Raw genomic sequence first — 24,738 nt, 5'->3', positions numbered from 1 at the left:
TTCTTCCTTGTGCCTCATTCATTTATTGCAATAACCAGTACAAAATGAATTTGTGGCTCGATATCCATTTGGGAACATAAAGGGACATTCATCTTTTAGAGAGGTAGGAGACCAAAGCAGGGGGTCTAAGTTGAGTGTCCAGGTTATTGAAAAACAGGGCATGGGTTCAGGTCCCTTTTTTGATGTGTGAGCAGCCAATTATTCAGACTGAGCTGAGTGCTCATGAACAGATGGGGATTTCCACTCCAGAGACTGGCCAGACGAGGAACCATCAGTCAACTAACCCAACTGTCGCACAATACCAAACCGCAGCCAACCAGAGAGCTGGGAAATGACACCACTTCCTGTTTGTTCATTGAAGTACACTTTATTTTTTTCCAATATGAGACAACAACAATATGGACATGCAAGCCTCTCTATCCCTACAGCATGTTATACAAATAATGATTTATTCTTTTAGATACAAAATATATATAAATATTTAAGACAATATGTACATAACATTTACATTACTACATCCATAACTTTTAATAACAATTTATTACTTTATATACACTTAACAGGTATTATTAATTTATTAATTCTTCTTATTATTAGTCATCTATAGGTAACTCAAAAAGAAAAAAGCAAAGCATGTCGCAGAAGAGAAAACGGGACCATACCTGACGTCACTGCCTGAATGGTCAAGGACGAGAGGCTATCTAGCTACAGTAGCGATCGGTCCTTGATGAAGCATGGAGAGCAGGTTATGTGTAGAGCGCAAGGTTCAACAGACTTATTTGTACAAGGTGATAACAGCCAGCGTTATATCCCAGCAGCCGTCCGCTGTGGCAAAGCCACGGGCGCTTTGACCATCCCGACACAACGTCTGATTGGTCCACACACGGCTGTACACAGCTATACGCTTACAGCGCCGGGGCCGTTCAGAATGGCCACATCACCACAGTTTCATCAAGAAGTCCCTTTTTAATCTGTAAAGGAGCTCATTCTCTCATTCACATACATGCGTACGCACGCACGCACACACACAAACAAACAAACACTGTTGGCCTCGACGGACTATAATTAGCGGTCGAAATGATCAATACTCGCTTGCCCATCACCTGACTCCGTCTCCATCGTTGTAAACATTTCGGTTGTGTAAGCCAGCTCAGCTCATGATTAGATCACACTGTGTAGGTGTACTGTACACAAACGGTACCCAGTGCAGGGTTGTGTAAGCTCACATACATCATCACCTCACAGATCAGCCTTTTCTTCTTTCCTAGTTCCCCCTCCACACTCCTTCCTCTGCTTTTCACATGTAGTCAGTTTCACACACTCTCCTTTCTCTCCTCTTGCTCCCTCCTCTCTCTCCCTCCCTTCTCTCTCTCTCTCGCTCCCTCCTATCTCGCGCTCTCCTCTCCCTCCTCTAACCCACTCCCTGCACCCCCCCCCCCCCCCCTCCTCCTCTCTGTGCTCTAGGAGATTATACAATTCTTGCTCTTCCTCCTCTGGCGAGAGTGCATCTGTCCATGTATCGGTCCAGGGTGCAGGGGTCCATGGTGGCCCCCCATCGCCCCGGGGCTGTAGCGGTGTCGCAGCTCCACGTTGTTGATGTAGCGTAGCTGCACGGGCCGGGGGATGGCCTCCCCCAGGAAGTAACCCTCGTCTTCCTCCGACTCCTCGGACGAGGTGCAGCTAGAGCACCAGTGGTCGCCCCCCCCCTCCCCACAGCCGTCGCCCCACTGCTGGCCGCCGAGCCCCATGGGCTGCTGCAGGGTGAGGTCCGAGGTGGTGCGAGGACAGGGCCGGTAGGGCTGCTGTCTGCACGCCGCCGGTCCCAGGCCCAGCAGCTCCCGGGCGGTGTGGCCGGAGGGGAACCGGTCGTAGTCCTCTTGGACCCGGCGGTGGGGAGGCTCCATCATGCGAGCGGGCCGGTCGGCCGCCAGGTGCAGAGCGTTATCGGAGCGGGAGCGACGGGAGTGCTTGTGGTGGTGGTGGTGCCGGCCGCTGCGGTGTTGGCCGTCGCCGTGGCTACCGCGGTGGTGTTTGCGGCGTCGTGGTGGTGGTTGCGGCTGCTGTTGCTGGGATACAGGCTCCTGCCCGTTGGCACGGCGACGGGGGGTTCTCTCGCCCGTGGCGGTCATACGCAGGTTACCGCTGCTGCCCATTAGGCCAACGCAACCTTTGCCTTGGAAGGCTAGAGGCTGGGGGCCGTCCCAGTACTGCAGGGGGTAGCCCACTCTCAGAGGTGCCTCCACGTTCCCGTAGGGCCGAGAGGAGGACAGGGACTCGGTGCTGTGGAACTGGGCAGAGGAGCTGAGGGTGCCCATGGTGCTCTTCTCGGACACATTCACGCCTGAATCCTTACTCAAGTCGGGCATCGAGAATCTGGACAGATGCTCCTGGCGTTTACTGACCCCATCCAGAGAGTTACCTGGGGAAAGAAACATGACACCAGATATCAAAACATAAATCTTATCTCATATTCGTATATATTTATTTGATTTCATATAATAGCCTAATCCTATCTCTACCTGTAGCATTGGACATGGTGAGAGAATCCACGGATCCACAAGGTGTCTGTTCCAGAGGTGTGAGGCGCTCGTTAAAGCTCATGGCATTGACGGGGTTCCTCCTGGTCAGCGGGGGCCTGCTGTCCCGCTGGAAGCCATGCAGGCTGATACTCCTCTTGTCTGAGAAGCTCTGGCTTGACGGCTCATTGAAGCTCATCTGGGTGCGCAACTTGTTGGGCCTGAACTCATCCTGACTGTGGTGCATCCAGTTCTCATTGAAGGAGTGGCCCCTCAGAGCGGCCATGGGGGTTCTCTTGATGTTGCCTTGCTCCTTTCCCCAGGAATCAGGCCTCTTCCCTGGGTTGACGGGGCTCTGAGCTGCGGGGTGGGGGTTAGGGCTGGCGTTGTATCCCTGTCTGCACGGGCCCAGCAGCTGCACAGCCGTCTGGGTGGGAGAGGAGTCCCGTGGGGAGCCCTCGTATGCGGCAGGTGGGTAGGGCTCGTCTCGGCTCATCCACACCTGGTTGAGGCTTGGGGTTCTGCTGGGGGTTCTGCTGGGGGTCCTGCTGGGGGTCCTGCTGGGGGTCTGGCCAGAGGAGAGGCTCAGGCGGTCCATCTGGACAGACAGGGGGTCCAAGTCAGCCGACAGACGGTCAGGCGGAGGGGCGGACTGGCGGGCCTCAGCCGTTCGACGTTCCTGCTCAACATTTCGCCGCTCTTTTTTTCCAATCTTGGTGCTGTGGCGGGACTCGCGGGAACGGGCACTCTGGAAGGCCGAGTCTTCAGAGTCCGACTCCTCCGGATCCTGATTGATCGATATGTAATGTTTATTCACTAATCAATAAAGTACACAACAGACTACAACACACATAAACTATATTATTTCAAACAATAGTAGCATTTGTTAGCTATACCTGTCCGGCGCTGCAGGAGCGTGAACAGAAGATCTGTCCTTGCTTGGGTAGAAAGGGGCGTCCCAGCAGAGAACGCTTACAGCGGGCACAGCAGAAGCACTCCTCTGTGGCATGCCAGTGTTGCCCCTCATAGGTCATTTGGCCCTGGTCAATACCTATAGCCGAGAAGGAGAGGATGAACATACATTTAATACTAGCAATAAACCAGGCTCTTTCCCCGGTCTTTGGGTCACATCTTTATCTTCGCCACCAGCTGCATTCAAAACTGGCTGAACGGCACGCTATCATCTAGGATTTAAGCACCGCTGGTGATAAACACAATCTCTGATGAGCTTGACTGGGAGATTAAGCAGTGACACACGTATGCCTCTGAACATTATTCCCTGGGAGAAATGAGATGCAGTACAAACTCAAAGGTTTATTTCCCCAAGGGTGAATGATATTTGTCATTTTTACACCCAAACGCTTTGATTATGCGTTCTATATAATAACGTGAGAAATACGTTTCATCGAGGCTGCTCCTGAGCCAGGGGAACTAATCATCTTTCACAGTTTCCATCTGGAAGAAACATGGCATCCTCTGCTTTGAGTTGATCACAGTTTCCTTGCAGTGTCCTGGAGCCGGGGAGGATAATAGCCACCCACATCTCCCTGCTCTGACCGGCCTCCCTACAGCTGTGTGCTGCGCGGGGCTGGGAGGGCTAATGTCACCCAAATGACATCTGCTTCCTAAATGGCTGTTGGAGGTTTCCTAGGAAGTCACTACAGGATGAATGTATTTATGTCTTTTTTTTTTTAACTGTTGTTTACATTTATTTTACATGCAAGTAGTTTGTACATTCAATTAAATTCAAACCTGTATTTAAACTCGAAAGGCAACTGAGGTTTTCCTCATTTACAGTCACGTAGACTAGTGTACATACAGAAATAAAGTAAAAACGTTCTTTTATTCCGGGGCAATGAAATGTTCCGTTTCGTTCTCTTCATCATCACTCGTTCTATCGTTTGTGGCCATTATCTGTAGCTTGTCACTCTGACTGTCTATTCTTCTGATAGCAGGTGTTTAATCAAAGATCACCGGTTTCTAGTCTTGCACAAGGACCAATCAGCATGGGTATGGGCAGGTTAATTTTCCATTGATGGGGATTTGATTGGCTGTTTTTAAATAAAGTGCGGCCGCAGGATTAATAACGTTAAAGGGGAACTATTTTGCTATTTCTTTCACTATTTGGGCAATTTTACACAATTCCTGTGAGTCTATGGAACACATCTGTATGGTTTTTATCAATAAAATTCATTGTTTTGTATTTCTAATCAAGTACTGTAGACTCTACAGTACTTGATTAGAAATACAAAACAATGAATTTTATTGACAAAAAACCATACAGATGTGTTCCATAGACTCACAGGAATTGTGAGCACCACTTTCTGCCCTTCAAGATTCCAAGCTGTTTTTGGCCAAAAAACTTTTAAAACTTTAGAAACGTTTTTTAACTTTTACTCAAGTGTGTTTTTAGCCAGATACTCTGACTTTTACTTGAGTACGATTTTGAGACGGTACCCATACTTTCACTTAAGTATAATTTATTGGTACTTTTTACACCCCTGCTCTCCACACGCATCACAGTACCTATGTGCTCTCCACACGCATCACAGTACCTATGTGCTCTCCACACGCATCACAGTACCTATGTGCTCTCCACACGCATCACAGTACCTATGTGCTCTCCACACGCGTCACAGTACCTATGTGCTCTCCTCACGCATCACAGTACCTACAGTATGTGCTCTCCACACGCATCACAGTACCTATGTGCTCTCCACACGCGTCACAGTACCTATGTGCTCTCCACACGCGTCGCAGTACCTATGTGCTCTCCACACGCATCACAGTACCTATGTGCTCTCCACACGCGTCGCAGTACTCGGCGTAGAGGGACTCAAAGCAGTTACAGCAGTGAGGTCGTCCATCCTTCATGATGTAGCGCTGGCCGCCCAGAGGGGCTTCACACTCGAAGCAGCAGAAGTGCTTCATGTGCCAGTGTCTCCCCTCTGCTTCAGTGCACTCGTCCGAGAAGATGATCTGCAACACGGAGACATTGCATAATTGTACACCGCCAGACATATCATACTGTACATCGCCTGACATATCATACTGTACACCGCCAGACATATCATACTGTACATCGCCAGACATATCATACACTGTACATTGCCAGACATATCATTAGGACTGACCCCGATTAGTCGAATAGTCGACTAATCGATCGAAAGGAGCCGTAGTCGAATGCAAAAGCAGATGCCTAGAAGCGTGGCTAACGCTAATGGCGCGCATACCAGCCTAAGAAAACACTGAAGACACTGAAAGGATTTCACCCATCTAATGAACACACTAGACTAGACAAATATCAAGATGTATCCATCAGTGCAGAGGACAAGAAGCCTTCAGTCGACTCCTTCAGACAGTAAGCACCCCCCACCCCCACAGCCCAAATGGAATGATTAAAAAAAGATATATATTTATAATGAATTTATTTATTTTTTTGCATTCAGGGCGGTAGTCTACTACCAGTCGACTATCGGCACATTTCTGCCAATCAAAGTCGACTACCAAATCCTTAGTCGGGGACAGCCCTACATATGATACTGTACATCGCCAGACATATCCTGAACTGAAGACAGAGAAGATGATCTGCAACACGGAGACATTGCAACCTTTTTTGGAATTTTTTTCTTACAATTTGTCTTGCATGAACTACAACACCGCTTGCACCGTTTTATTAAGATTTTTCCTAGTTGAAAATTCAAACCTCCCGAGTTATAATCGAATGCAGCATAAGATCCCTGCCGCTGGAACTACATGTACCCCCAACTGGCCCAGGATCGAATCCCATCATATCCCACCCAAATAATCCTGTGTCTCCCCTCACCTGTCTCTCAGCTTTCCCACCTTATCATTAGTGGAAAAACACTGAAGCAGAATGGATAGAACAGACCTGCTCACCATATTTCAAGTCACCTCTGAGACTTTCTTAGACATTGACAAAGAAAACTTTTTTTCAGATCATCTTAAACCTCACTCCAACCCCCGTTTTATGCTATTCAAACCATCCATCCAGCCCATGACGGCAGTAAAAACCCTGCTAGGCTCACCTTGTCACAGTAAAACATAGGTAGGCTCACCTCGTCACAGTAAAACACAGGTAGGCTCACCTCGTCACAGTAAACCACAGGTAGGCTCACCTCGTCACAGTAAAACACAGGTAGGCTCACCTCGTCACAGTAAAACACAGGTAGGCTCACCTCGTCACAGTAAAACACAGGTAGGCTCACCTCATCACAGTAAAACACAGGTAGGCTCACCTCATCACAGTAAAACACCTTGTCACAGTAAAACACAGGTAGGCTCATCTCGTCACAGTAAAACACAGGTAGGCTCACCTCGTCACAGTAAAACACAGGTAGGCTCACCTTGTCACAGTAGAACACAGGTAGGCTCACCTCATCACAGTAAAACACAGGTAGGCTCACCTCATCACAGTAAAACACCTTGTCACAGTAAAACACAGGTAGGCTCATCTCGTCACAGTAAAACACAGGTAGGCTCACCTCGTCACAGTAAAACACAGGTAGGCTCACCTCGTCACAGTAAAACACAGGTAGGCTCACCTCGTCACAGTAAAACACAGGTAGGCTCACCTCGTCACAGTAAAACACAGGTAGGCTCACCTCGTCACAGTAGAACACAGGTAGGCTCACCTCATCACAGTAAAACACAGGTAGGCTCACCTCGTCACAGTAAAACACAGGTAGGCTCACCTCGTCACAGTAAACCACAGGTAGGCTCACCTTGTCACAGTAAAACACAGGTAGGCTCACCTCGTCACAGTAAACCACAGGTAGGCTCACCTCGTCACAGTAAAACACCTCGTCACAGTAGAACACAGGTAGGCTCACCTTGTCACAGTAGAACACAGGTAGGCTCACCTTGTCACAGTAGAACACAGGTAGGCTCACCTCGTCACAGTAAAACACCTCATCACAGTAAAACACAGGTAGGCTCACATTGTCACAGTAGAACACAGGTAGGCTCACCTTGTCACAGTAAACCACAGGTAGGCTCACCTCGTCACAGTAAAACACCTCGTCACAGTAGAACACAGGTAGGCTCACCTCGTCACAGTAGAACACAGGTAGGCTCACCTTGTCACAGTAGAACACAGGTAGGCTCACCTCGTCACAGTAGAACACAGGTAGGCTCACCTCGTCACAGTAGAACACAGGTAGGCTCACCTCATCACAGTAAACCACAGGTAGGCTCACCTCGTCACAGTAAACCACAGGTAGGCTCACCTCGTCACAGTAAACCACAGGTAGGCTCACCTCGTCACAGGCGCAGCACCGGGGCTTCAGCCTCTCTGCGTGGTGCCGGCCACAGTAAACCTTGCCCTCCTGGTAGAAGTAGATGAGATCCACCAGCAGCTCTTCGCACATGGAGCAGACGAAGCAGTGAGGGTGCCAGCACAGCCCGTGTCCAGCCCTTGAAGCAAAGACCACGATGTCGCCACCATTTATCTGCCCCCCACACTGCAGGACACGAAGAAAGAGAGTAATGCAGATTGATGAAGTAAGGGAGAGATGAGAGATGGGTGCAGATGAAAGGGAAAGTAAAGGAGAAAAATAACAGAGGGCAAATTAAAGAAGACGGTACTTCAATTGGATCTGTTTAGATTGGAGCGTCTTATCTCTTAAGAAGTGATTACATTTATAATCTGCCAGATAAAACATCAAGGAACCACCGGCAAGTGAGACCGAGCGTCTCATTTAGAAAGCAGGGCAGGTCTGGGATCTGCCCATTCATTTAGAAAGCAGGGCAGATCTGGGATCTGCCCATTCATTTAGAAAGCAGGGCAGATCTGGGATCTGCACATTCATTTAATTTTCAAACATGAATAGATTCTCCATGGTTACTTCATCATGACCTATTTTTTGATCAAATGCAAATGTCAGCTCTGCTGTTATTCTGTACAAACAAGTGGGTAGACAGTCTATCTCTATCCAGCTATCTGTCTGTCTGTCTCGGTTGAAAGGACACAAAGGAGGGTATGTTGCCTGCACCTGTTCACAGATGGCCCCATTGATAGTGGGGGGGAAAGGGCGGACAGTGGCTCTGCCCAGGTTCTCCCTCTTACGTTGGTTACTGAACAGCTTCAGCTCCCTCTTCTCCTCCTCGTCCAGGGTGTTGCAGTAGCGCACCTGTGGACCAAACACCAACACAGTTTACTATCCATTCAAACCCTGAGGACCAAACACCAACACAGTTTACTATCCATTCAAACCCTGAGGACCAAACACCAACACAGTTTACTATCCATTCAAACCCTGAGGACCAAACACCAACACAGTTTACTATCCATTCAAACCCTGAGGACCAAACACCAACACAGTTTACTATCCATTCAAACCCTGAGGACCAAACACCAACACAGTTTACTATCCATTCAAACCCTGAGGACCAAACACCAACACAGTTTACTATCCATTCAAACCCTGAGGACCAAACACCAACACAGTTTACTATCCATTCAAACCCTGAGGACCAAACACCAACACAGTTTACTATCCATTCAAATCCTTAGTCTAAGGGTTCCTATATCCATTATTTCTAGCCTATACCTAAAAGAAAATAAATGTGCATTTTAACTAGCAGGGTGTTGCATCTACCTTCATATCTAAAAGAGAGAATATTTCTTATAGACTATACGTCACACGTGGGGAACGACTGGACTCTACCTCATTGTCGTGTGGCGGCAGCTGCTGAAGGAGTTGTTTGATGCGGTGTTTTTCCCCGGGACTGTTTATGTAGGGAACCTTGTCTTCAGGCAGGGAACTGTAGTACTGATGCACCTGGAGAGGAAACACAACGCTGCTGATTCTGAAAGGAGCCGAACTGACCAGTTCAATAGCTAAGGTAGATGGAGGTACTAAGCCTGTGTGGGGTGACTCTTTACTTTAGGGGACAGTACATAATGAATATGTACTAAACCTGTGTAGTTTAACACACATAATGAATATGTACTAAACCTGTGTAGTTTGACTCTTTACTTTAGGGGACAGTACACACATAATGAATATGTACTAAACCTGTGTAGTTTAACACACATAATGAATATGTACTAAACCTGTGTAGTTTGACTCTTTACTTTAGGGGACAGTACACACATAATGAATATGTACTAAACCTGTGTAGTTTGACTCTTTACTTTAGGGGACAGTACACACATAATGAATATGTACTAAGCCTGTGTGGGGTGACGCTTTACTTTAGGGGACAGTACACACATAATGGGGGACCCTGATGTAAACAAGACAAACATTTTTCTCTGGTCTGCATGCCCTTAACAATTGTGTGTATTGAGCCGTACTGTATTGTACCCATTCTGCAATCTGTTAAATAAAGTTTTCATTCATTCATTCATGAATATGTACTAAACCTGTGTAGTTTAACACACATAATGAATATGTACTAAACCTGTGTAGTTTAACACACATAATGGATATGTACTAAACCTGTGTGGGGTGACTCTTTACTTTAGGGGACAGTACACATAATGATGTACAAAGGAGCTTGTGAAGAACCATATGGTTTGTTAGCAAACCACTTATTAACCATCAGTTACTGTATAGTGCTTTTGAACAAAATAAAGAATAACAAATTGAGTTACAAGATAATGAACCGTAAGTAAACAATTATTTCCCAATTTACTGTGCCTCCTTTGGGGAAAAAAACATATGTTCCAGACTGATGTATCTTTTAATAGCCTATTTAATATGTTTTATACCGTGCCTGGCAAACAGACTTCTTGATCAAGTCCAAAGTGGCTTTGACTTGTCTTCAAAATATTTTACCCTCCAATCCACATTTTCTACCGACTTGCCTCTAATCTCAAAGTTAACCATCGGCTCATTTATAATTCCATGGCATTTAATCATTAGTGTCATCTATAGTGGAAAGTGTTACCCAGTGGGGTAATTTCTAAGCCATGGTAACAGACTGATTATGTACCATAACTGGAACTCTAAATAATGGTAAATATATAAGCTGTGTTTCATTATTTGTTTTTCTTATTTTAACTCTATGCCTCTCTATCACATTTTGCCTGAGAAAACCCATTGAGACCAAGGTCTCTTTATTAAATGGTGCCCTGGTTACAAAAGATAAATGAACACTAAATCAGATTTAGGGACAAAAAGAAAACCATAATACAACATCATTTTAAAACATCTGAACATCATTTAAAAGTCACAAACAATCTGCCAGATAACTCTCTTGTGAATCCTTTGAAATGTTCAAAAGATATCAGCGTCAAGAGTTATCGCTCTTGAGAGAGGGCCCTCATTCATCAACGTGAATTACGCACAGATATGTGCTTAAGCTGTGTGTACGACCATTTCTAAGCAGAGTGTGGGATTCATCAACTTGAACTTGACTTCGTGCTTATATTTACGCACAGCTCGGACCATGCGTACCTGGCGCCCGTTGGTAGAATATATTATTACAACAAGGAAATGAGCTTCTGTGCATTAGTTTCAACACTGGCATGTTCTGTATGAACCGTAATTCATTATAGTTCATTGTAAAATAGCAACAGTAGTGTAATTATGGTCAAAACCCTATAAATAGCATTTGGAATAATAGATCTTTCTCTCAGAATGAATGCAGCATGGTTTATATAGCGTTATCGGAATATACGGGGTGTAGGCTACTGACTGCGCTCCGCGTAGCTCAACTCGTTAGTATTTTGCGCACAGACCGCAGAAACACGGGAACGTTTTGATTATATTTAAAAGGCTTTACGTTAAACGAAACAAGTGGAATTTCGAAGCTGTAAGCAGAATACAAGTCATATGAACACCCACGATATAGTGTTCTTCCCCCTTTTTACTGTATAAGAAAGAATAAAAAACGCATTGCAATGACACCAGATAGTGGACAGACTATGTAAATATGATGATGGGATTCAAGTTCGCGTTTTTGTTGATCATAGGCATGCTGTCAGAGTATGATATCTTAATCAAACATTCTAGAACATTTGTCATCACAGATCATGTCATAATAGAACATAGGCTATGGCATGGTCCATCGTGATATTGTGTAGACTGTTATTACTGTACCGGTACCACCCATTGTGACAACAGCCTTGTGAGTCCCGCACACAAACATGATGGAATTCAAGTTCATGTATTGAAAGGCAGGCTACATCATACATGCAGTGAGATTCATTGTTCTTGTATATGCTCTCGTATTATTGTTTATATAGGCTACCCAATACTGACATCAAAATAGATTGTAGTATGCCTCTAGAAATCATATGCAGCAGGTAGAAAATTGACGGAAAATCCATTGCGATTTGGAATAAAATTGAGGAGAACTTTAATCCCTGGGTATTAATCAAACAACACGGGAAAAGGCAGTCATATTCCAGCACGGTCTTTATTAGTGTTTGCGCTGCCCAGGCAGCAATGGTTAATAGATATCATATCCGACATCACCGTACGTGTACACGTCTGTCAGCCTGTCTCATAACACGCTTCCCTCGGCTTAGTCCATTTTTCCACATTTCATGGGGGTATTCCATTACCGTATATGGTTAATCGGGGCGGTTCTGGTATGCAAATACTTAAAACAGTGCACAAGCTCAAACGTAGGATCAAAGTCATATTTATCAAGACAGGTGTGCGTAGAACCTGTGTACGCACGTGTGATAAATCCCGTTTTTTTTGTGCGTGCACAGATTCTAAATTCCGTGCTTAAGTATGGAAATACAGTAGAACACTTTCTACGTCACGTTGATGAATGAGGGCCCCGGGTCCCATAAACAGTGATGTAGGGTATCATGGGAGCCTATATGTAACATTATTTTGTAGACATACAAAAGCTAAATACTGAGACGTTCTAACCTTCTACTGCCTGATATAAGTCACAGTGATGTGTACGAAAATGATACCCTGTGATACATTGTAGCACCAAGTGTAAAACAAGAGTCTAAGGTAGCATGTATCACAATAGACCAATACTGAAAACACAAGTAGATGGAGCAAGCATCTTCCTACTCTCTCAATAAAAATAACATGATCTATTTCTATAAAGAAAGCCAAGCTTAAATCTAACTCTAAAACGTGCCAGTGGTAATGGCGAAAGTGAGTCTGAAAGCAGTTTCAAATGTACAGTATTTATCATAGTGTTTGTCACGGGGCTATCCCATGCCCTATAAGTAGGATGCACATTGGCCATACACACACCACTCTTCTATTTATAACAACACCTTGCCGGCATAGAATTGTGGATAGTTGTGTATGGTTAATGGGTTATCTGAATTGTAATTATTATACCCATTAACATGCTTAATGAATTTAGCCCTCATGGTCCCCCCCCCCCATGTGGTCATGCTAGCCAAACATTTAGCTTAGGCCTTTGTTTGTATCTTACATGTATGCTGGTAAAGCCCATGCACAGCTACATAAAAGACAAACACATTCTGTTGAATAATAACATGTTATGTTTATTTGAATTGTTTAACAAATACCCTTTGTTTTGGGAATAGACTTTTAAAGTTCCCTAAACACTGGTGTTTTGTAATGGTAGGTCGGTATGGAGTGATGTATCCATGTTGTACAGAATTGTTTCAGGTGTGAAATAATGTCTGTATTGCTTAAAGGGGAACTATCTTATAAATGGCCTTTTTCAGTGTTTAGCATTGTTTCCTAGCTATGTGGACTTATATTAATATGATCTATGTCTCTAATTCTCATATTGGCGCATTCTTCCAATTCTCCTCTCACAATATTCACCCTCACTGAACTGAGTCATCTGAAAATGTGCTGATTTGTGATGTCAGAGAGACTCAGCTGCATGATAATCAGTCTCCACACACTCCACACAGTTCCGAACACAGTGGTTGGAGCCCATGAGGCTCAAAACGGCTTAAGATCTTGAGGTAGAAAAATGCTGTTTTTGAGTACTTGATTAGAAATATAAAACAATGAATTAAAAAAAATTAAAAATTACAGAGGTGTTCCATAAACTCACAGGAATTGTGTAAAAGTGCCCAAATAGTGAAAGAAATAGTAAAATAGTTCCCCTTTAATTGATTATTGCTCCTCTCAGGAAGAAGTAGAAGTAGATTAGGAAGAGAGACCCGGCCGTGCTTGAGCTAGTTCCCATAGCCAAGGGTCTAGTTTGTTGCGTGATATTTTGTTTGTTTGAAAAGTTTTATAGTTTAGGGCGGCTGATTGGCGCAGTGGGCAAGGCGCTCGCCACTAACGCAGGAGACGCTGGGTTCGAGCCCAGCTCTCGGCGTTGCTACCGGCTGGCCGGTCGTTCATACTAACACAATTGGCAAGTGTTAGAGGGTGGGAAAGCCGGTGGGTGGGGATTTGACGTTGTGGACAGCGACTCCTACAGGTCGGTTTGGTGACGCCGGTGCGACGGAAGCAGGAAGTGACGCGGGCAGCGTGAGCCTCCCACGCGTTACTCCTCGCCACTGAGAGTTCGAGCTGCTGCGGTGAAATGATGCGACAGGCTGCCTCCTCGTGTACCGGAGGGGACACGTGATGCAAGGCTTCTGTCCTCACTAAAACCGACCTGTGGGAGGCATAGTCTAGCAACGTTCAAGACAGGGGAGGGAAGAATTGGATACACGAAATTGGGATGGGAGAAAAAAATTGAAAATGGGGAGGAAAAAGTGGATATAAAAAATAAAAAAGTTTAATAGTTTTGTATTATTTGCTCTTATTTTCTTATTTTTTATAAAGAAAAATATGGAAATGTTAAATAGTTGTAAATAGTTGTGCTGCAGACCTTTTTCTCCCACCAAAAGAACAAAACTGATGACGATCTGCCTCAGAGTCCCTTTTTCCACCGCTTGGCCACATGATCGTAACAGTGTTGATGTACTGTTGATGGTTAGTTATTGTTCTGCTCCCCGTCTGCCTTGCCCTTGAAAATCACTTTATGCTGTTGAAAATATCTGCATTACTGCGGCAAAGGCAACCTTGTACAGCAACACATTCTTTCATTTTTCAACTATAGCGTTCAGATTGCTTAGGAACCTGATAAATTGTTTGCAGAAAAAATTTATATTATAGATTGGTAAACACACAGTCTTGCACTACTGTTACATTAGGAAGTGACTGGGTGGAAAGGAGGAGGAACAAGATTAGGATAATTCACACCAGTCTGATGCTGCAGAGGAATAAAGGAATATTTTATCTTATCTTATCTTTTATACAACGGCATGCAAATTTCTCGATTCTGATTTGCCATTAACACGTCTTTATTGGCAACAATCCACGCTGCTGGCCCAGGACCCGCCCACAACCGACCCACATCACATCACTCCGCCGGATCACAAGAAGGTGGCCAATAATCTTTACAAATGGATATGTTAATGGCGACTAAACGACTAAATATCAAGCGATTCTGTCACAGCGAATGTCTTAGTCGTTTAAACAATGTTGGATGATGTAATTGATGGGTCTTGAATCATTCTGTAACAAAAGAAAAATCGCGGATTGATTGATGGATTAATTTGCGATTTTTTTTTCAATTTCTTTTTCCTTTCGACTGTCAGCGCTCGCTCTAGTCTCCACCCACCGCCACACACCCCCCCCCCCACACACATACACACACACACACACACACGCACACACACACGCACGCACACGCACGCACACACACACACACACTCTGCCTGCAACGCGGGGGATAGTCAGAGAGCTGGGTGCTGCGCTGTTCTAAGTGAGCATGGCCTATTGAGTTGATTGATTGATTGATTGCTAATTTTATTACTGTACGCTTGGTTTCCAACTGGTTAAGTTTAGGCCCTACAGTAGGTTTAAAAAAATAAATAAAAGAATAGGGCGAAGAAAACGTTTTTTTCCTATAGGGCAAAGAAGACTTTTTAATTTGTTTTACCTACTTTATATAGAAGCATCTAAGAATGAAGTTCTATGGAAAGTAGGTCTGCATTCCCTTAACAATTGTGTGTATTGAGCCGTACTGTATTGTACCCATTCTGCATCTGGTAATACAATTTTCAATCAATCATTCCAATAATACACAGTTGGATGTGTTAGTTGGTTGGATGCACTTCAAGCTGCTTCCACATGAGGCAACTTCTCTCAATCATTCCAATAATACACAGTTGGATGTGTTAGTTTGGTTGGATGCACTTCAAGCTGCTTCCACATGGAGGCAACTTGTCTTTTTTGTAGTTGTGGGAACTACTTTTTCTGGCGGATGGTTTTTTCAATAAATCTTCGATTAATGTGTGTTTATTGTATAGAAATAAGGTTGGATGAATCTGGCAGTTGTATAAAAGCTTTACATCACTTGCAGTCGTGATTTGTGACCAATAGACCACCCCTAGGCATGGTTTATTGGTCACAAACCACTCCTGCGCGTGATGTAATGCTTAAATACTCTTCGATACAGTCCTTTACACAACATAGTCTTGTTTTCACAGATGCTTAAAACCTGCTTTGTTTTGAAACTATCTAACCAATTTAGAGACCCACAGAACCTAAATAAACAAGCCGTTTTATCTCAACGTATCTGCTGATAATTATAAGTGATTAGCGATGGACTCGGTTATATTAATGGTAACAAAATACAGAGGATGACACGTCCATGTTACTATTATTCTTTAAAAATAAACAATACTGTTAAATAGCAGATACCCAAAAGACGTACGTCTGTTTTGTAAGTTAACACAGAGAGAAAAAGGTAGGTCTATTTAAAGTGTTTTTATATAGAGTGTATGTAGTTCAACAGTGTGATATCTATAGTTGTCAAAGTAGTTACCAGCCAAATAAAACCTTACAATAAAGCAGGTACTGTAACTCATCTCAGTGCTATACAAATAAAGTTATTATTATTATTATCTCCCTTCTGTGGAGAGAGGCCACACCCCTCAGCATCCTGTCAAGATGGCTGACTGTAGAAAATGACTATAATCAACCGTGCTTGTCATATGTTAACAGCCCCAGCAGCCCCACTACACAAATCACCATAGACAGCACTGCACTTACTGTACAAACACTTTAATTCCAGCCTGACCAAATACAGCCCAACTGAATACAACCCCATTATGTTTTGAACTGCCCACAAGTTTGTAGAATGTTCAATACATTTGGACTGTAGATCACCTGCAGTATACCTCTTCTGGAACTACGCCCATTTCATCATATGTTATTCCTATGGTCTAAAGCACCTCAAAGGCACTAAAAAACAAATTACAAACATCTCAAAACAAGCTGGTCAGACTACTGCTTGACCTGACTCCTAGAACCCACCTCACCCCTGCCCACTTTGACAACCTAGGATGGCTTAGAGTAGACGACAGAGTACAGCAACTTGCAATGGGCCTGGTCTACAAGATGCACTACGCGACCAAGGTACCCATGTACATGTCAAAATACTTCCCAAAGGTCAGTGAATACCACGATCACAACACCAGAGGGAGCTCCACAAATCATGTTAAACCCAGATTCGGCTCAAACAAGGGACTAAACACGTTTCGCAATTATGCCACATCAATGTGGAACGCCCTACCCAAAGCTGTAAAGGAATGTGAATCACTACCCACTTTCAAAAACACTCTCAAAAAACACCTACGGGAGACTGCAATTCGAAACTGGCCCCTACAAATGTCCTAACCTAGTTGTACAGTAAATGACCAAGTATGGCTTTGTCAGTATTCCAATGTACAGTGTCACCCAACCCCCCAGTACCCACCCACCCCCCCACCTCCAATGTACAGCCCCCACCCACCCACCCAACCCCCCCCCCCCCCCCCACCTCCAATGTACAGCCCCCACCAACCCACCCAACCCCACCTCACCCACCCAACCTCCTCCAATGTACAGTTTCTACGTCAAATGTATATACACTCTTTTTCTGGACACTTTTGTATCACAAACAGTACTGTATTTGCAAATCTGATATGTCATAAATGTATAGATGTAGCAGTACTGTCTATCTGTATGTCATGTATGTCATATATGTTATGATGAATTGAAAATGGGGGACCCTGATGTAAACAAGACGAAAGTCTTTCTCTGGTCTGCATCCCCTTAACAATTGTATGTATTGAGCTGTACTGTACTGTACCCATTCTGCAATCTGTTAATAAACTTTTCAATCAATCAATCAATCTAGACTAAGACAGTCGAAAAATATTAGTAAACATAAACAACTCTCCCAAATCCAAAATCGAGAGTGCTAAACAAAATGTTCTGATGTCATCAAGTATAAATCTGTGATGTCATCAAGTATAAAGTATGGAACTGCTCCATATAATGAATTTGGAAAGATTTTATAAGTGACACTGTGAGCACCCAGGGGGAATGTTCTGAGTATATGGGTACATTTTCTGTTTCAGAACTGAGAACACACAAGTATACACAAGTAAACAAACGTTCTGTGGGTCCACAAATCAGTGGGGCAGCTCCAGACTTTATACTTGATGACATCACAACTTTAAGACGTAGGTTACTTCTCTGGTTTCTGGCCTTGAGAGGGAGACAGTAGCTCATGTTATATTGTTTGAACTTTCCTAGGCTATGGAAATTACATTGGAATTCACGTTTTCACCACTATTCTTTTTAAACATTAGTTTTCTATTATGTTCTATCAGGACAAATTTGAGTCATAATTTTGAAGTCAAGTTATTGTTAAATCTTTCACTTTGTGCTGCACCTATTCTCTGTCAATGTACCCGGAAGTGATAGCTACAGCCCTGCCAGTGTATGACAGGCTGCCATACACACTCAAATTGACCCAAATAAACTGTGACCTTTTTGTCTGCTTTGGTTGCACCGACGTGGTCATCGAGAATGTTTATGGCGACTGGCAAGACAGCCTACTGTAGGTGAATAGGCAATTTTTTTATTGATATCACTATGAAACGTTCCCAGATTGTTATGTACATAACAACTAAGAAAAATGTATTGCAAGTTTTCTGAGATTTTATGTTTATAATGCAAAATAGGCATTACCTAATTAAATATGCGCTAATTTGCATCCATCGCAGGAACAGAATCACCAACATTGGATGATGCCAGATTAAAAAAATTTGTTTCATTATGTTGACACATAACACAATGAACTTTTTACAGAAGGGATTGTGACTCTTTTTATCATCACATAAATCAGGAAATACTGTCTACAGTCATAAAAAAATAAATGTTGCCAGTTTTTTTTTGGTATAAATGTACTATAAATCAGGCTATGAACGATATATCAACAAACCCCTCTGTAAAAAGAAGCAGGATAGACTATCCACTAGTCTTGGGTTTATCTTCATGGTTTGGTCATGGCTGCCATTCTGTTGACCTCAGTGCTGCTCAGCAGCGTTTACAGTGACAGTTGGATAACTTCCGTATGATTATGCTTCCATGAAACGTTTGACAGCTAATTCTCTGTGCCTTTCGGATTTGATCCTTGTCTGTCCCTCCCCCTCTCTCAACCCCTTGTGACTAAAGCACCATGATAATCATTCACTGTCTTGTTCATTTTCAGATCAATGAATTTCTCATCTCAGATCATTAGGAAGATGTGACAGACACATCAGCCGACCAATTTTGTTCTGACAATGGGGCTAGTTGGGGCTTGGGGCTAGTTGGTTTGTAGTTGTGAGGAGAAGGCCTGCATGAAGGGGAATAAATAAGGGTTCTATAGCTGGTCTGCCCAGGGCTGTTTCCCTATTGCTATATAGTTATTATGTTATATAATTTCTCTTTTCTCTGGACATCAATAACAGGCCACTTGTTTATTGTACATTCATCCAAACATTGTTTATAATTGAAAGACTGAGACTATTATCAGCATGGTAACACTAGACTTAGTGATAACGACAAGTGTGAACATTGATGCGTTCTCAGTAATCAAATTACCTATATCTTTGATGCCAACCTAATTTTAACAAAGACCAAAAGATAAATCAAAGAGTTAAAACTGGTGAATGAATGAATGAATGAATGAATGAATGAATGAATGAATGAATGAATGAAGGGCCCTTTTCGGGCGGGGGGCCCCCTTTTTATGCTTTTTGGGGGGTTTTGGTGATCAAATATTGAATATTGAACTATAATAATCAGTGCAGGAGCTCACTTATCCTTGAAAGACACTTTTATCACTGACTTAAAAGGCTCATACATCTCCATAAATGTTCAGGGGGGAGGGACTAAGTGTGTACCCTACAGAACCCAAGAAGTGCTGTATATTCTGTATTGTTTAATATAAATGCATTTTTCCCAATTTGTATTTGAGATTCCCAAATCCCATCGGACTTGACTTCTTCGTGTCCCTCAGTGAGTGTAATACCAGCATTCAACTGTATGCGCCACAGCGGTTTCTATCACCATCATCATCACCCACGCTATGCATAAGATATATAGGTCCCCGGAGAGGCACGCTGAGGAGGCCGTGCAAACTGCAAGGGAATATGGGGCATCTCTCTCTCTTTACCTAATATTTTTATTCTATCCTGACACTTTTCAGTTGGAAGGGCAGTCTATAGCGTAACGGGGAAAAAAAATTATAATTATTATTTTTTTTAATGGCCCTTTTTTATGGGGCTCAAAAAGGCAGGTGCTCAAGCACCCCTTGGGCTCTATGTGTGCACGTGCCTGTAACCAGCTAACAAGAAGAAAGACTGGTAGCACTTTATAATAACACCCTGTTATAATACATTTATAAGGTATTTGTAGATAATGAACTAATCATGAACAAACCATTTATATACATTCATAAATGATTATTAAATTATTTATAACTATATGTATAACATTTACAAAGTATTTATAACGCATTAGTGGATAATGAACTAATCATGAACAAACCATTTATATACATTCATAAATGATTATTAAATCATTTATAACTATATTTGTATTAACATTTACAGATTAGTTCTACATTATTTATAACTCATTATTAACATTGTTTGTACTTGATTTGTTCATCATTAAATAATGTTGTTTAATGTGTAGTAAGTAACACATTTGTAGATGCTTTGAAAAATGGATATGAAAAAACGACTATACTGTATCTCCATTTATTTTTCATGTTCAACAAATGATTTGTTAACTTAAGACATTCATAAAACATCTATAAATCATTTGCAGATGCTATTGTGGGGGCCAATCTGAAGTGAAGCCTATTCATCATTAACAAATGTCTAATAGTTAATTATTTGTTTACTTTTTCATCACATGTTACAAATGTTGTAGACAGCTTTCGGATACACCCTTCTTTGTGACATCAAACAGTGACAGAATTAGGACTAAAGATAAATGCAATTGTATTAACATATAAAATACATGTGCATGACATATAGTGTAACATGGGGGGGCACTAGGACCCAGGAGTACCCTGGCCAGGTAGAGTATCTAGAGAGGAAGTCTCACGAGAGTGAGACTTGACTTCACGTGTGTTGCCGTCTGTTTGAATGGAAGCACGATACATGCAGAACCAAGTTATCCGTGCTGCTCCTGCCCCATGCTTTTAATAAGGTATGAGCAGTTTAAACACCTTTTTTGTCGGTAAATCTATTCCACCATTTCCAACCTACAAACAACTCTTATATGTTGTGTAGACGTACTTGATGTGGTGGGCGCTAACGTTACATTTGTTCCTAATGTGTGCTCAGTATATTGCGGTATGTGATGATGACACGACACACAAGGGTAATAATTATTTGTATTTTCAGACTGTATAGGCGCCGATAGTTTGTACCTGTTCTGGGCTGAAACCAGGGGGGAACCCAGGTTTGTACCTGTTCTGGGCTGAGACCAGGGGGAACCCAGGTTTGTACCTGTTCTGGGCTGAGACCAGGGGGGAACCCAGGTTTGTACCTGTTCTGGGCTGAGACCATAGGGAACCCAGGTTTGTACCTGTTCTGGGCTGAGACCAGAGGGAACCCAGGTTTGTACCTGTTCTGGGCTGAGACCAGAGGGAACCCAGGTTTGTACCTGTTCTGGGCTGAGACCAGAGGGAACCCAGGTTTGTACCTGTTCTGGGCTGAGACCAGGGGGGAACCCAGGTTTGTACCTGTTCTGGGCTGAGACCAGGGGGGAACCCAGGTTTGTACCTGTTCTGGGCTGAAACCAGGGGGGAACCCAGGTTTGTACCTGTTCTGGGCTGAGACCAGGGGGAACCCAGGTTTGTACCTGTTCTGGGCTGAGACCAGAGGGAACCCAGGTTTGTACCTGTTCTGGGCTGAGACCAGGGGGAACCCAGGTTTGTACCTGTTCTGGGCTGAAACCAGGGGGGAACCCAGGTTTGTACCTGTTCTGGGCTGAGACCAGGGGGGAACCCAGGTTTGTACCTGTTCTGGGCTGAGACCAGGGGGGAACCCAGGTTTGTACCTGTTCTGGGCTGAGACCTGGGGGAACCCAGGCATATTCCTCCAGGGCACATCCAGAGTCGTCATCGGAGGTGGAGTTCCTCTGGAAGTCATACATCAGTTTAGTGACGGTCTTCTCCATTTCTAGAGGCATGGCCGTCACCACATGCTCCTCACGACCCCCCGCTGGTAGTGGAGAGAGAAGAGAGAGAGAGAGAGAGAGAGAGAGAGAGAGAGAGAGAGAGAGAGAGAGAGAGAGAGAAGAGAGAGAGAGAGAGAGAAGAGAGAGAGAGAGAGAGAGATACTTTGACTTTTGATATTATTTATTAAAACATCTCAACAAAAAAATGGCCAGTAGAGACAAAAAAACTCACGGCATCTTCATAAAACCACACACACACACACACACACACACACACACACACACACACACACACACACACACACACACACACACACACACACACACACACACACACACACACACACACACACACACACACACACACACACACACACACACACACACACACACACACACACACACACACACACACACACACACACACACACACACACACACACACACACACACACACACACACACACACACACACACACACACACACACACACACACACACAGCCTACTATATCCCAACATTTTCCTTCAGCACACATGTAAAGTGTCACAGCCAACTAAGTGACACTGGGTATGACATCCTGATCTTATATATGATTATGGGGAATGTCTGTAGATTCTTCCTGGACAATGGAATAGAAACACGTTATGTGTAAACACATTTTAAGTGCCACAAGTCAACGAGTGACACTTTGTATAAAATTCTTATGTTTATTATATATGATTGGAGCTATGTATATGACCTGTATACTCTTTATACACTTATAAAACTATGTTACAGTTAATGTGCAGTCGGAGTGAAGAGCAGGCCTGAGCTGAGAGCAAGTCGGCATAGTTTAACCCTGTCCTGTCTGCATAAAATAAAACCAGTATGTGCATATATATGTGTACACTGTATACTATATATATATGTGCTGTATTATACATGTATGTGTATACACATACATGTACTATGTACATGTACTATCTACTATGTACTGTGTACTATGTACTCATGCTGGAGATGTGAGTTGCTTTCACTTCAATACTGTTTGGTCTGTACAGATGCATCTGTCTCCCTCCCTCCTCTCCGGCCGGCAGACGCATTAAACTGGTTAACCCTTTGTGGGGTCTGAGTGAGATGGGGAGAGAGGGGACTTTCCACAGCAGAGAACAAAGGGAGTCTGTTCCAGCGAAAACGTTACAATTACTTTCGAGTTACGGCCTAGTGGAGTAAAATGGGAGGAGAGCCAGTCCCCACGAGCCGTGCATTGACTGGCTGGTGAAATGACATCACGGTGACAGCGCTGTATTTGGACCAATAAGCAGAAGAGATCTGGGGCGCTTTATAAGGGCCAACTGGCGAGAGCACAGGCAGATTTTTACACTGAGCTGGAGAGAGAGGAAGATGTTGCTTAGAGACTTTTTTGAGAGATGAGAAGAATGGTGCTTGACACTGGGCACAAGCCGTGCATGATGAGATGTTCTGTTTTCTGCTTATTTTAAACTGAATTGGGTGCTTTCCACTTCAGTCTCTTCTTGTAACTAGCTTTTTCTAATTAAAATTACCTCTTTATAAATATGATTTGTATCCTTTCTTCTGACCAGACGACCGGGTAAGCATGAAATGTGTTTTGCCTTGTAACTTCACCCTATTGCGTTTTGATTAATGATAAAAACTTTAGAAGTGGGGCTTTATCCATATGGAGGCCTAAAGAGAAAAATGTCAACCACGCGGTCCCGTGTTGCATTTTTGATTAATGATAAAAACTTTAGAAGTGTGGCTTTATCCCTACGGAGTAAAAGGAGACATATGATTATGCATTAAGGCAAAATAGGATAAGTGGCTTTATCCCTAGCTCAGGCCTAAAGAGAGAACTATATATCAAGTAAAGCCATATAGTGATAATACGTGTACTGTATCATGGGATTATCACGTAAAGCCATACAGTGATAATATGTGTAAGTGGCTTTATCCCTAGCTATAATGGTATTTTCAAGTAAAGCCATACAGTGATAATACGTGTACTGTATAATGGGATTATCAAGTAAAGCCATATAGTGATAATACGTGTACTGTATCATGGGATTATCAAGTAAAGCCATACAGTGATAATACGTGAAACGGATAAGGGAAATGGACCTCATCTGAATAAAGAGAGTCCTTCCCAGTGCAAATAAAATAAAAGATTCCGCAACTTCAATCACTCGACCTAAGGTCGATGACTGACGGGGGTCGGAACGGTGCATTCGCTATCTCTTGTCGGTCAGTGGTAACAACAACATTTTGTAGACTCGTTTGGTTCTGCGTGTCAACCACTTCGCAGGACGCTGTTTGATGTCAAGATAAGCAGACCAATGAGTTATGAAGTTATCGATCTGACCTAAGACCTAGCGTGGGCATTCAACATGGCGTCCCTGGCGATGTGCATTTATACTAACCAAAATAGGTGCTAAACGGCCGAAGAAGACAGGACTACTGTCAAAAGCCTCTGGAGTAAAATTAAATTACAGATTTGGCAAAAATTAAAGTAGAAAGCTCTACTGGCGACTCGAGTGGAAGGCTGTACTCGGGGATATCACAAATGAATAGAAAGCTCTATCTTGGTGATTAAAGCAACGTTTACTCACAACTAAAGGGTAACATAATGTTTATAGAGCTCTGGGGGGAGTTACAAGTGCAGCATAATTTCGTGCTTTGCCCACAGGAAGCGAACTGGCCCTACCCAAGACGAGAGCCAACTACCCAGAGACACTGTTTGTAAGGTGGGGAGACTGGATGTGAAGCGAAGTCAA

The 24,738-nt window shown here is 43.5% G+C and overlaps 1 protein-coding gene across 1 annotated transcript; it reads right to left on the bottom strand.

Moving 5' to 3' along the window:
* Positions 1 to 1,460: 1,460 nt before the first annotated feature.
* Positions 1,461 to 21,994, bottom strand: LOC311243519 (prickle-like protein 2; the record flags this gene model as incomplete). Its single annotated transcript, XM_084332766.1, has 8 exons — positions 21,845 to 21,994; positions 9,206 to 9,319; positions 8,531 to 8,668; positions 7,796 to 7,999; positions 5,309 to 5,495; positions 3,413 to 3,567; positions 2,520 to 3,303; positions 1,461 to 2,419 (listed from the first exon to the last, which is right to left on the bottom strand). Exons 1-8 carry the CDS (start codon positions 21,974 to 21,976, stop codon positions 1,461 to 1,463), a joined length of 2,673 nt encoding a protein of 890 aa, XP_084188892.1. The 5' UTR covers positions 21,977 to 21,994.
* Positions 21,995 to 24,738: the final 2,744 nt, after the last annotated feature.

Source organism: Notolepis coatsorum (genome assembly GCF_963971535.1).
Source record: "Notolepis coatsorum genome assembly, chromosome: 17".
NCBI classification, from domain to species: domain Eukaryota; kingdom Metazoa; phylum Chordata; class Actinopteri; order Aulopiformes; family Paralepididae; genus Notolepis; species Notolepis coatsorum.
This window is presented reverse-complemented; position numbering and strand designations above follow the sequence as displayed.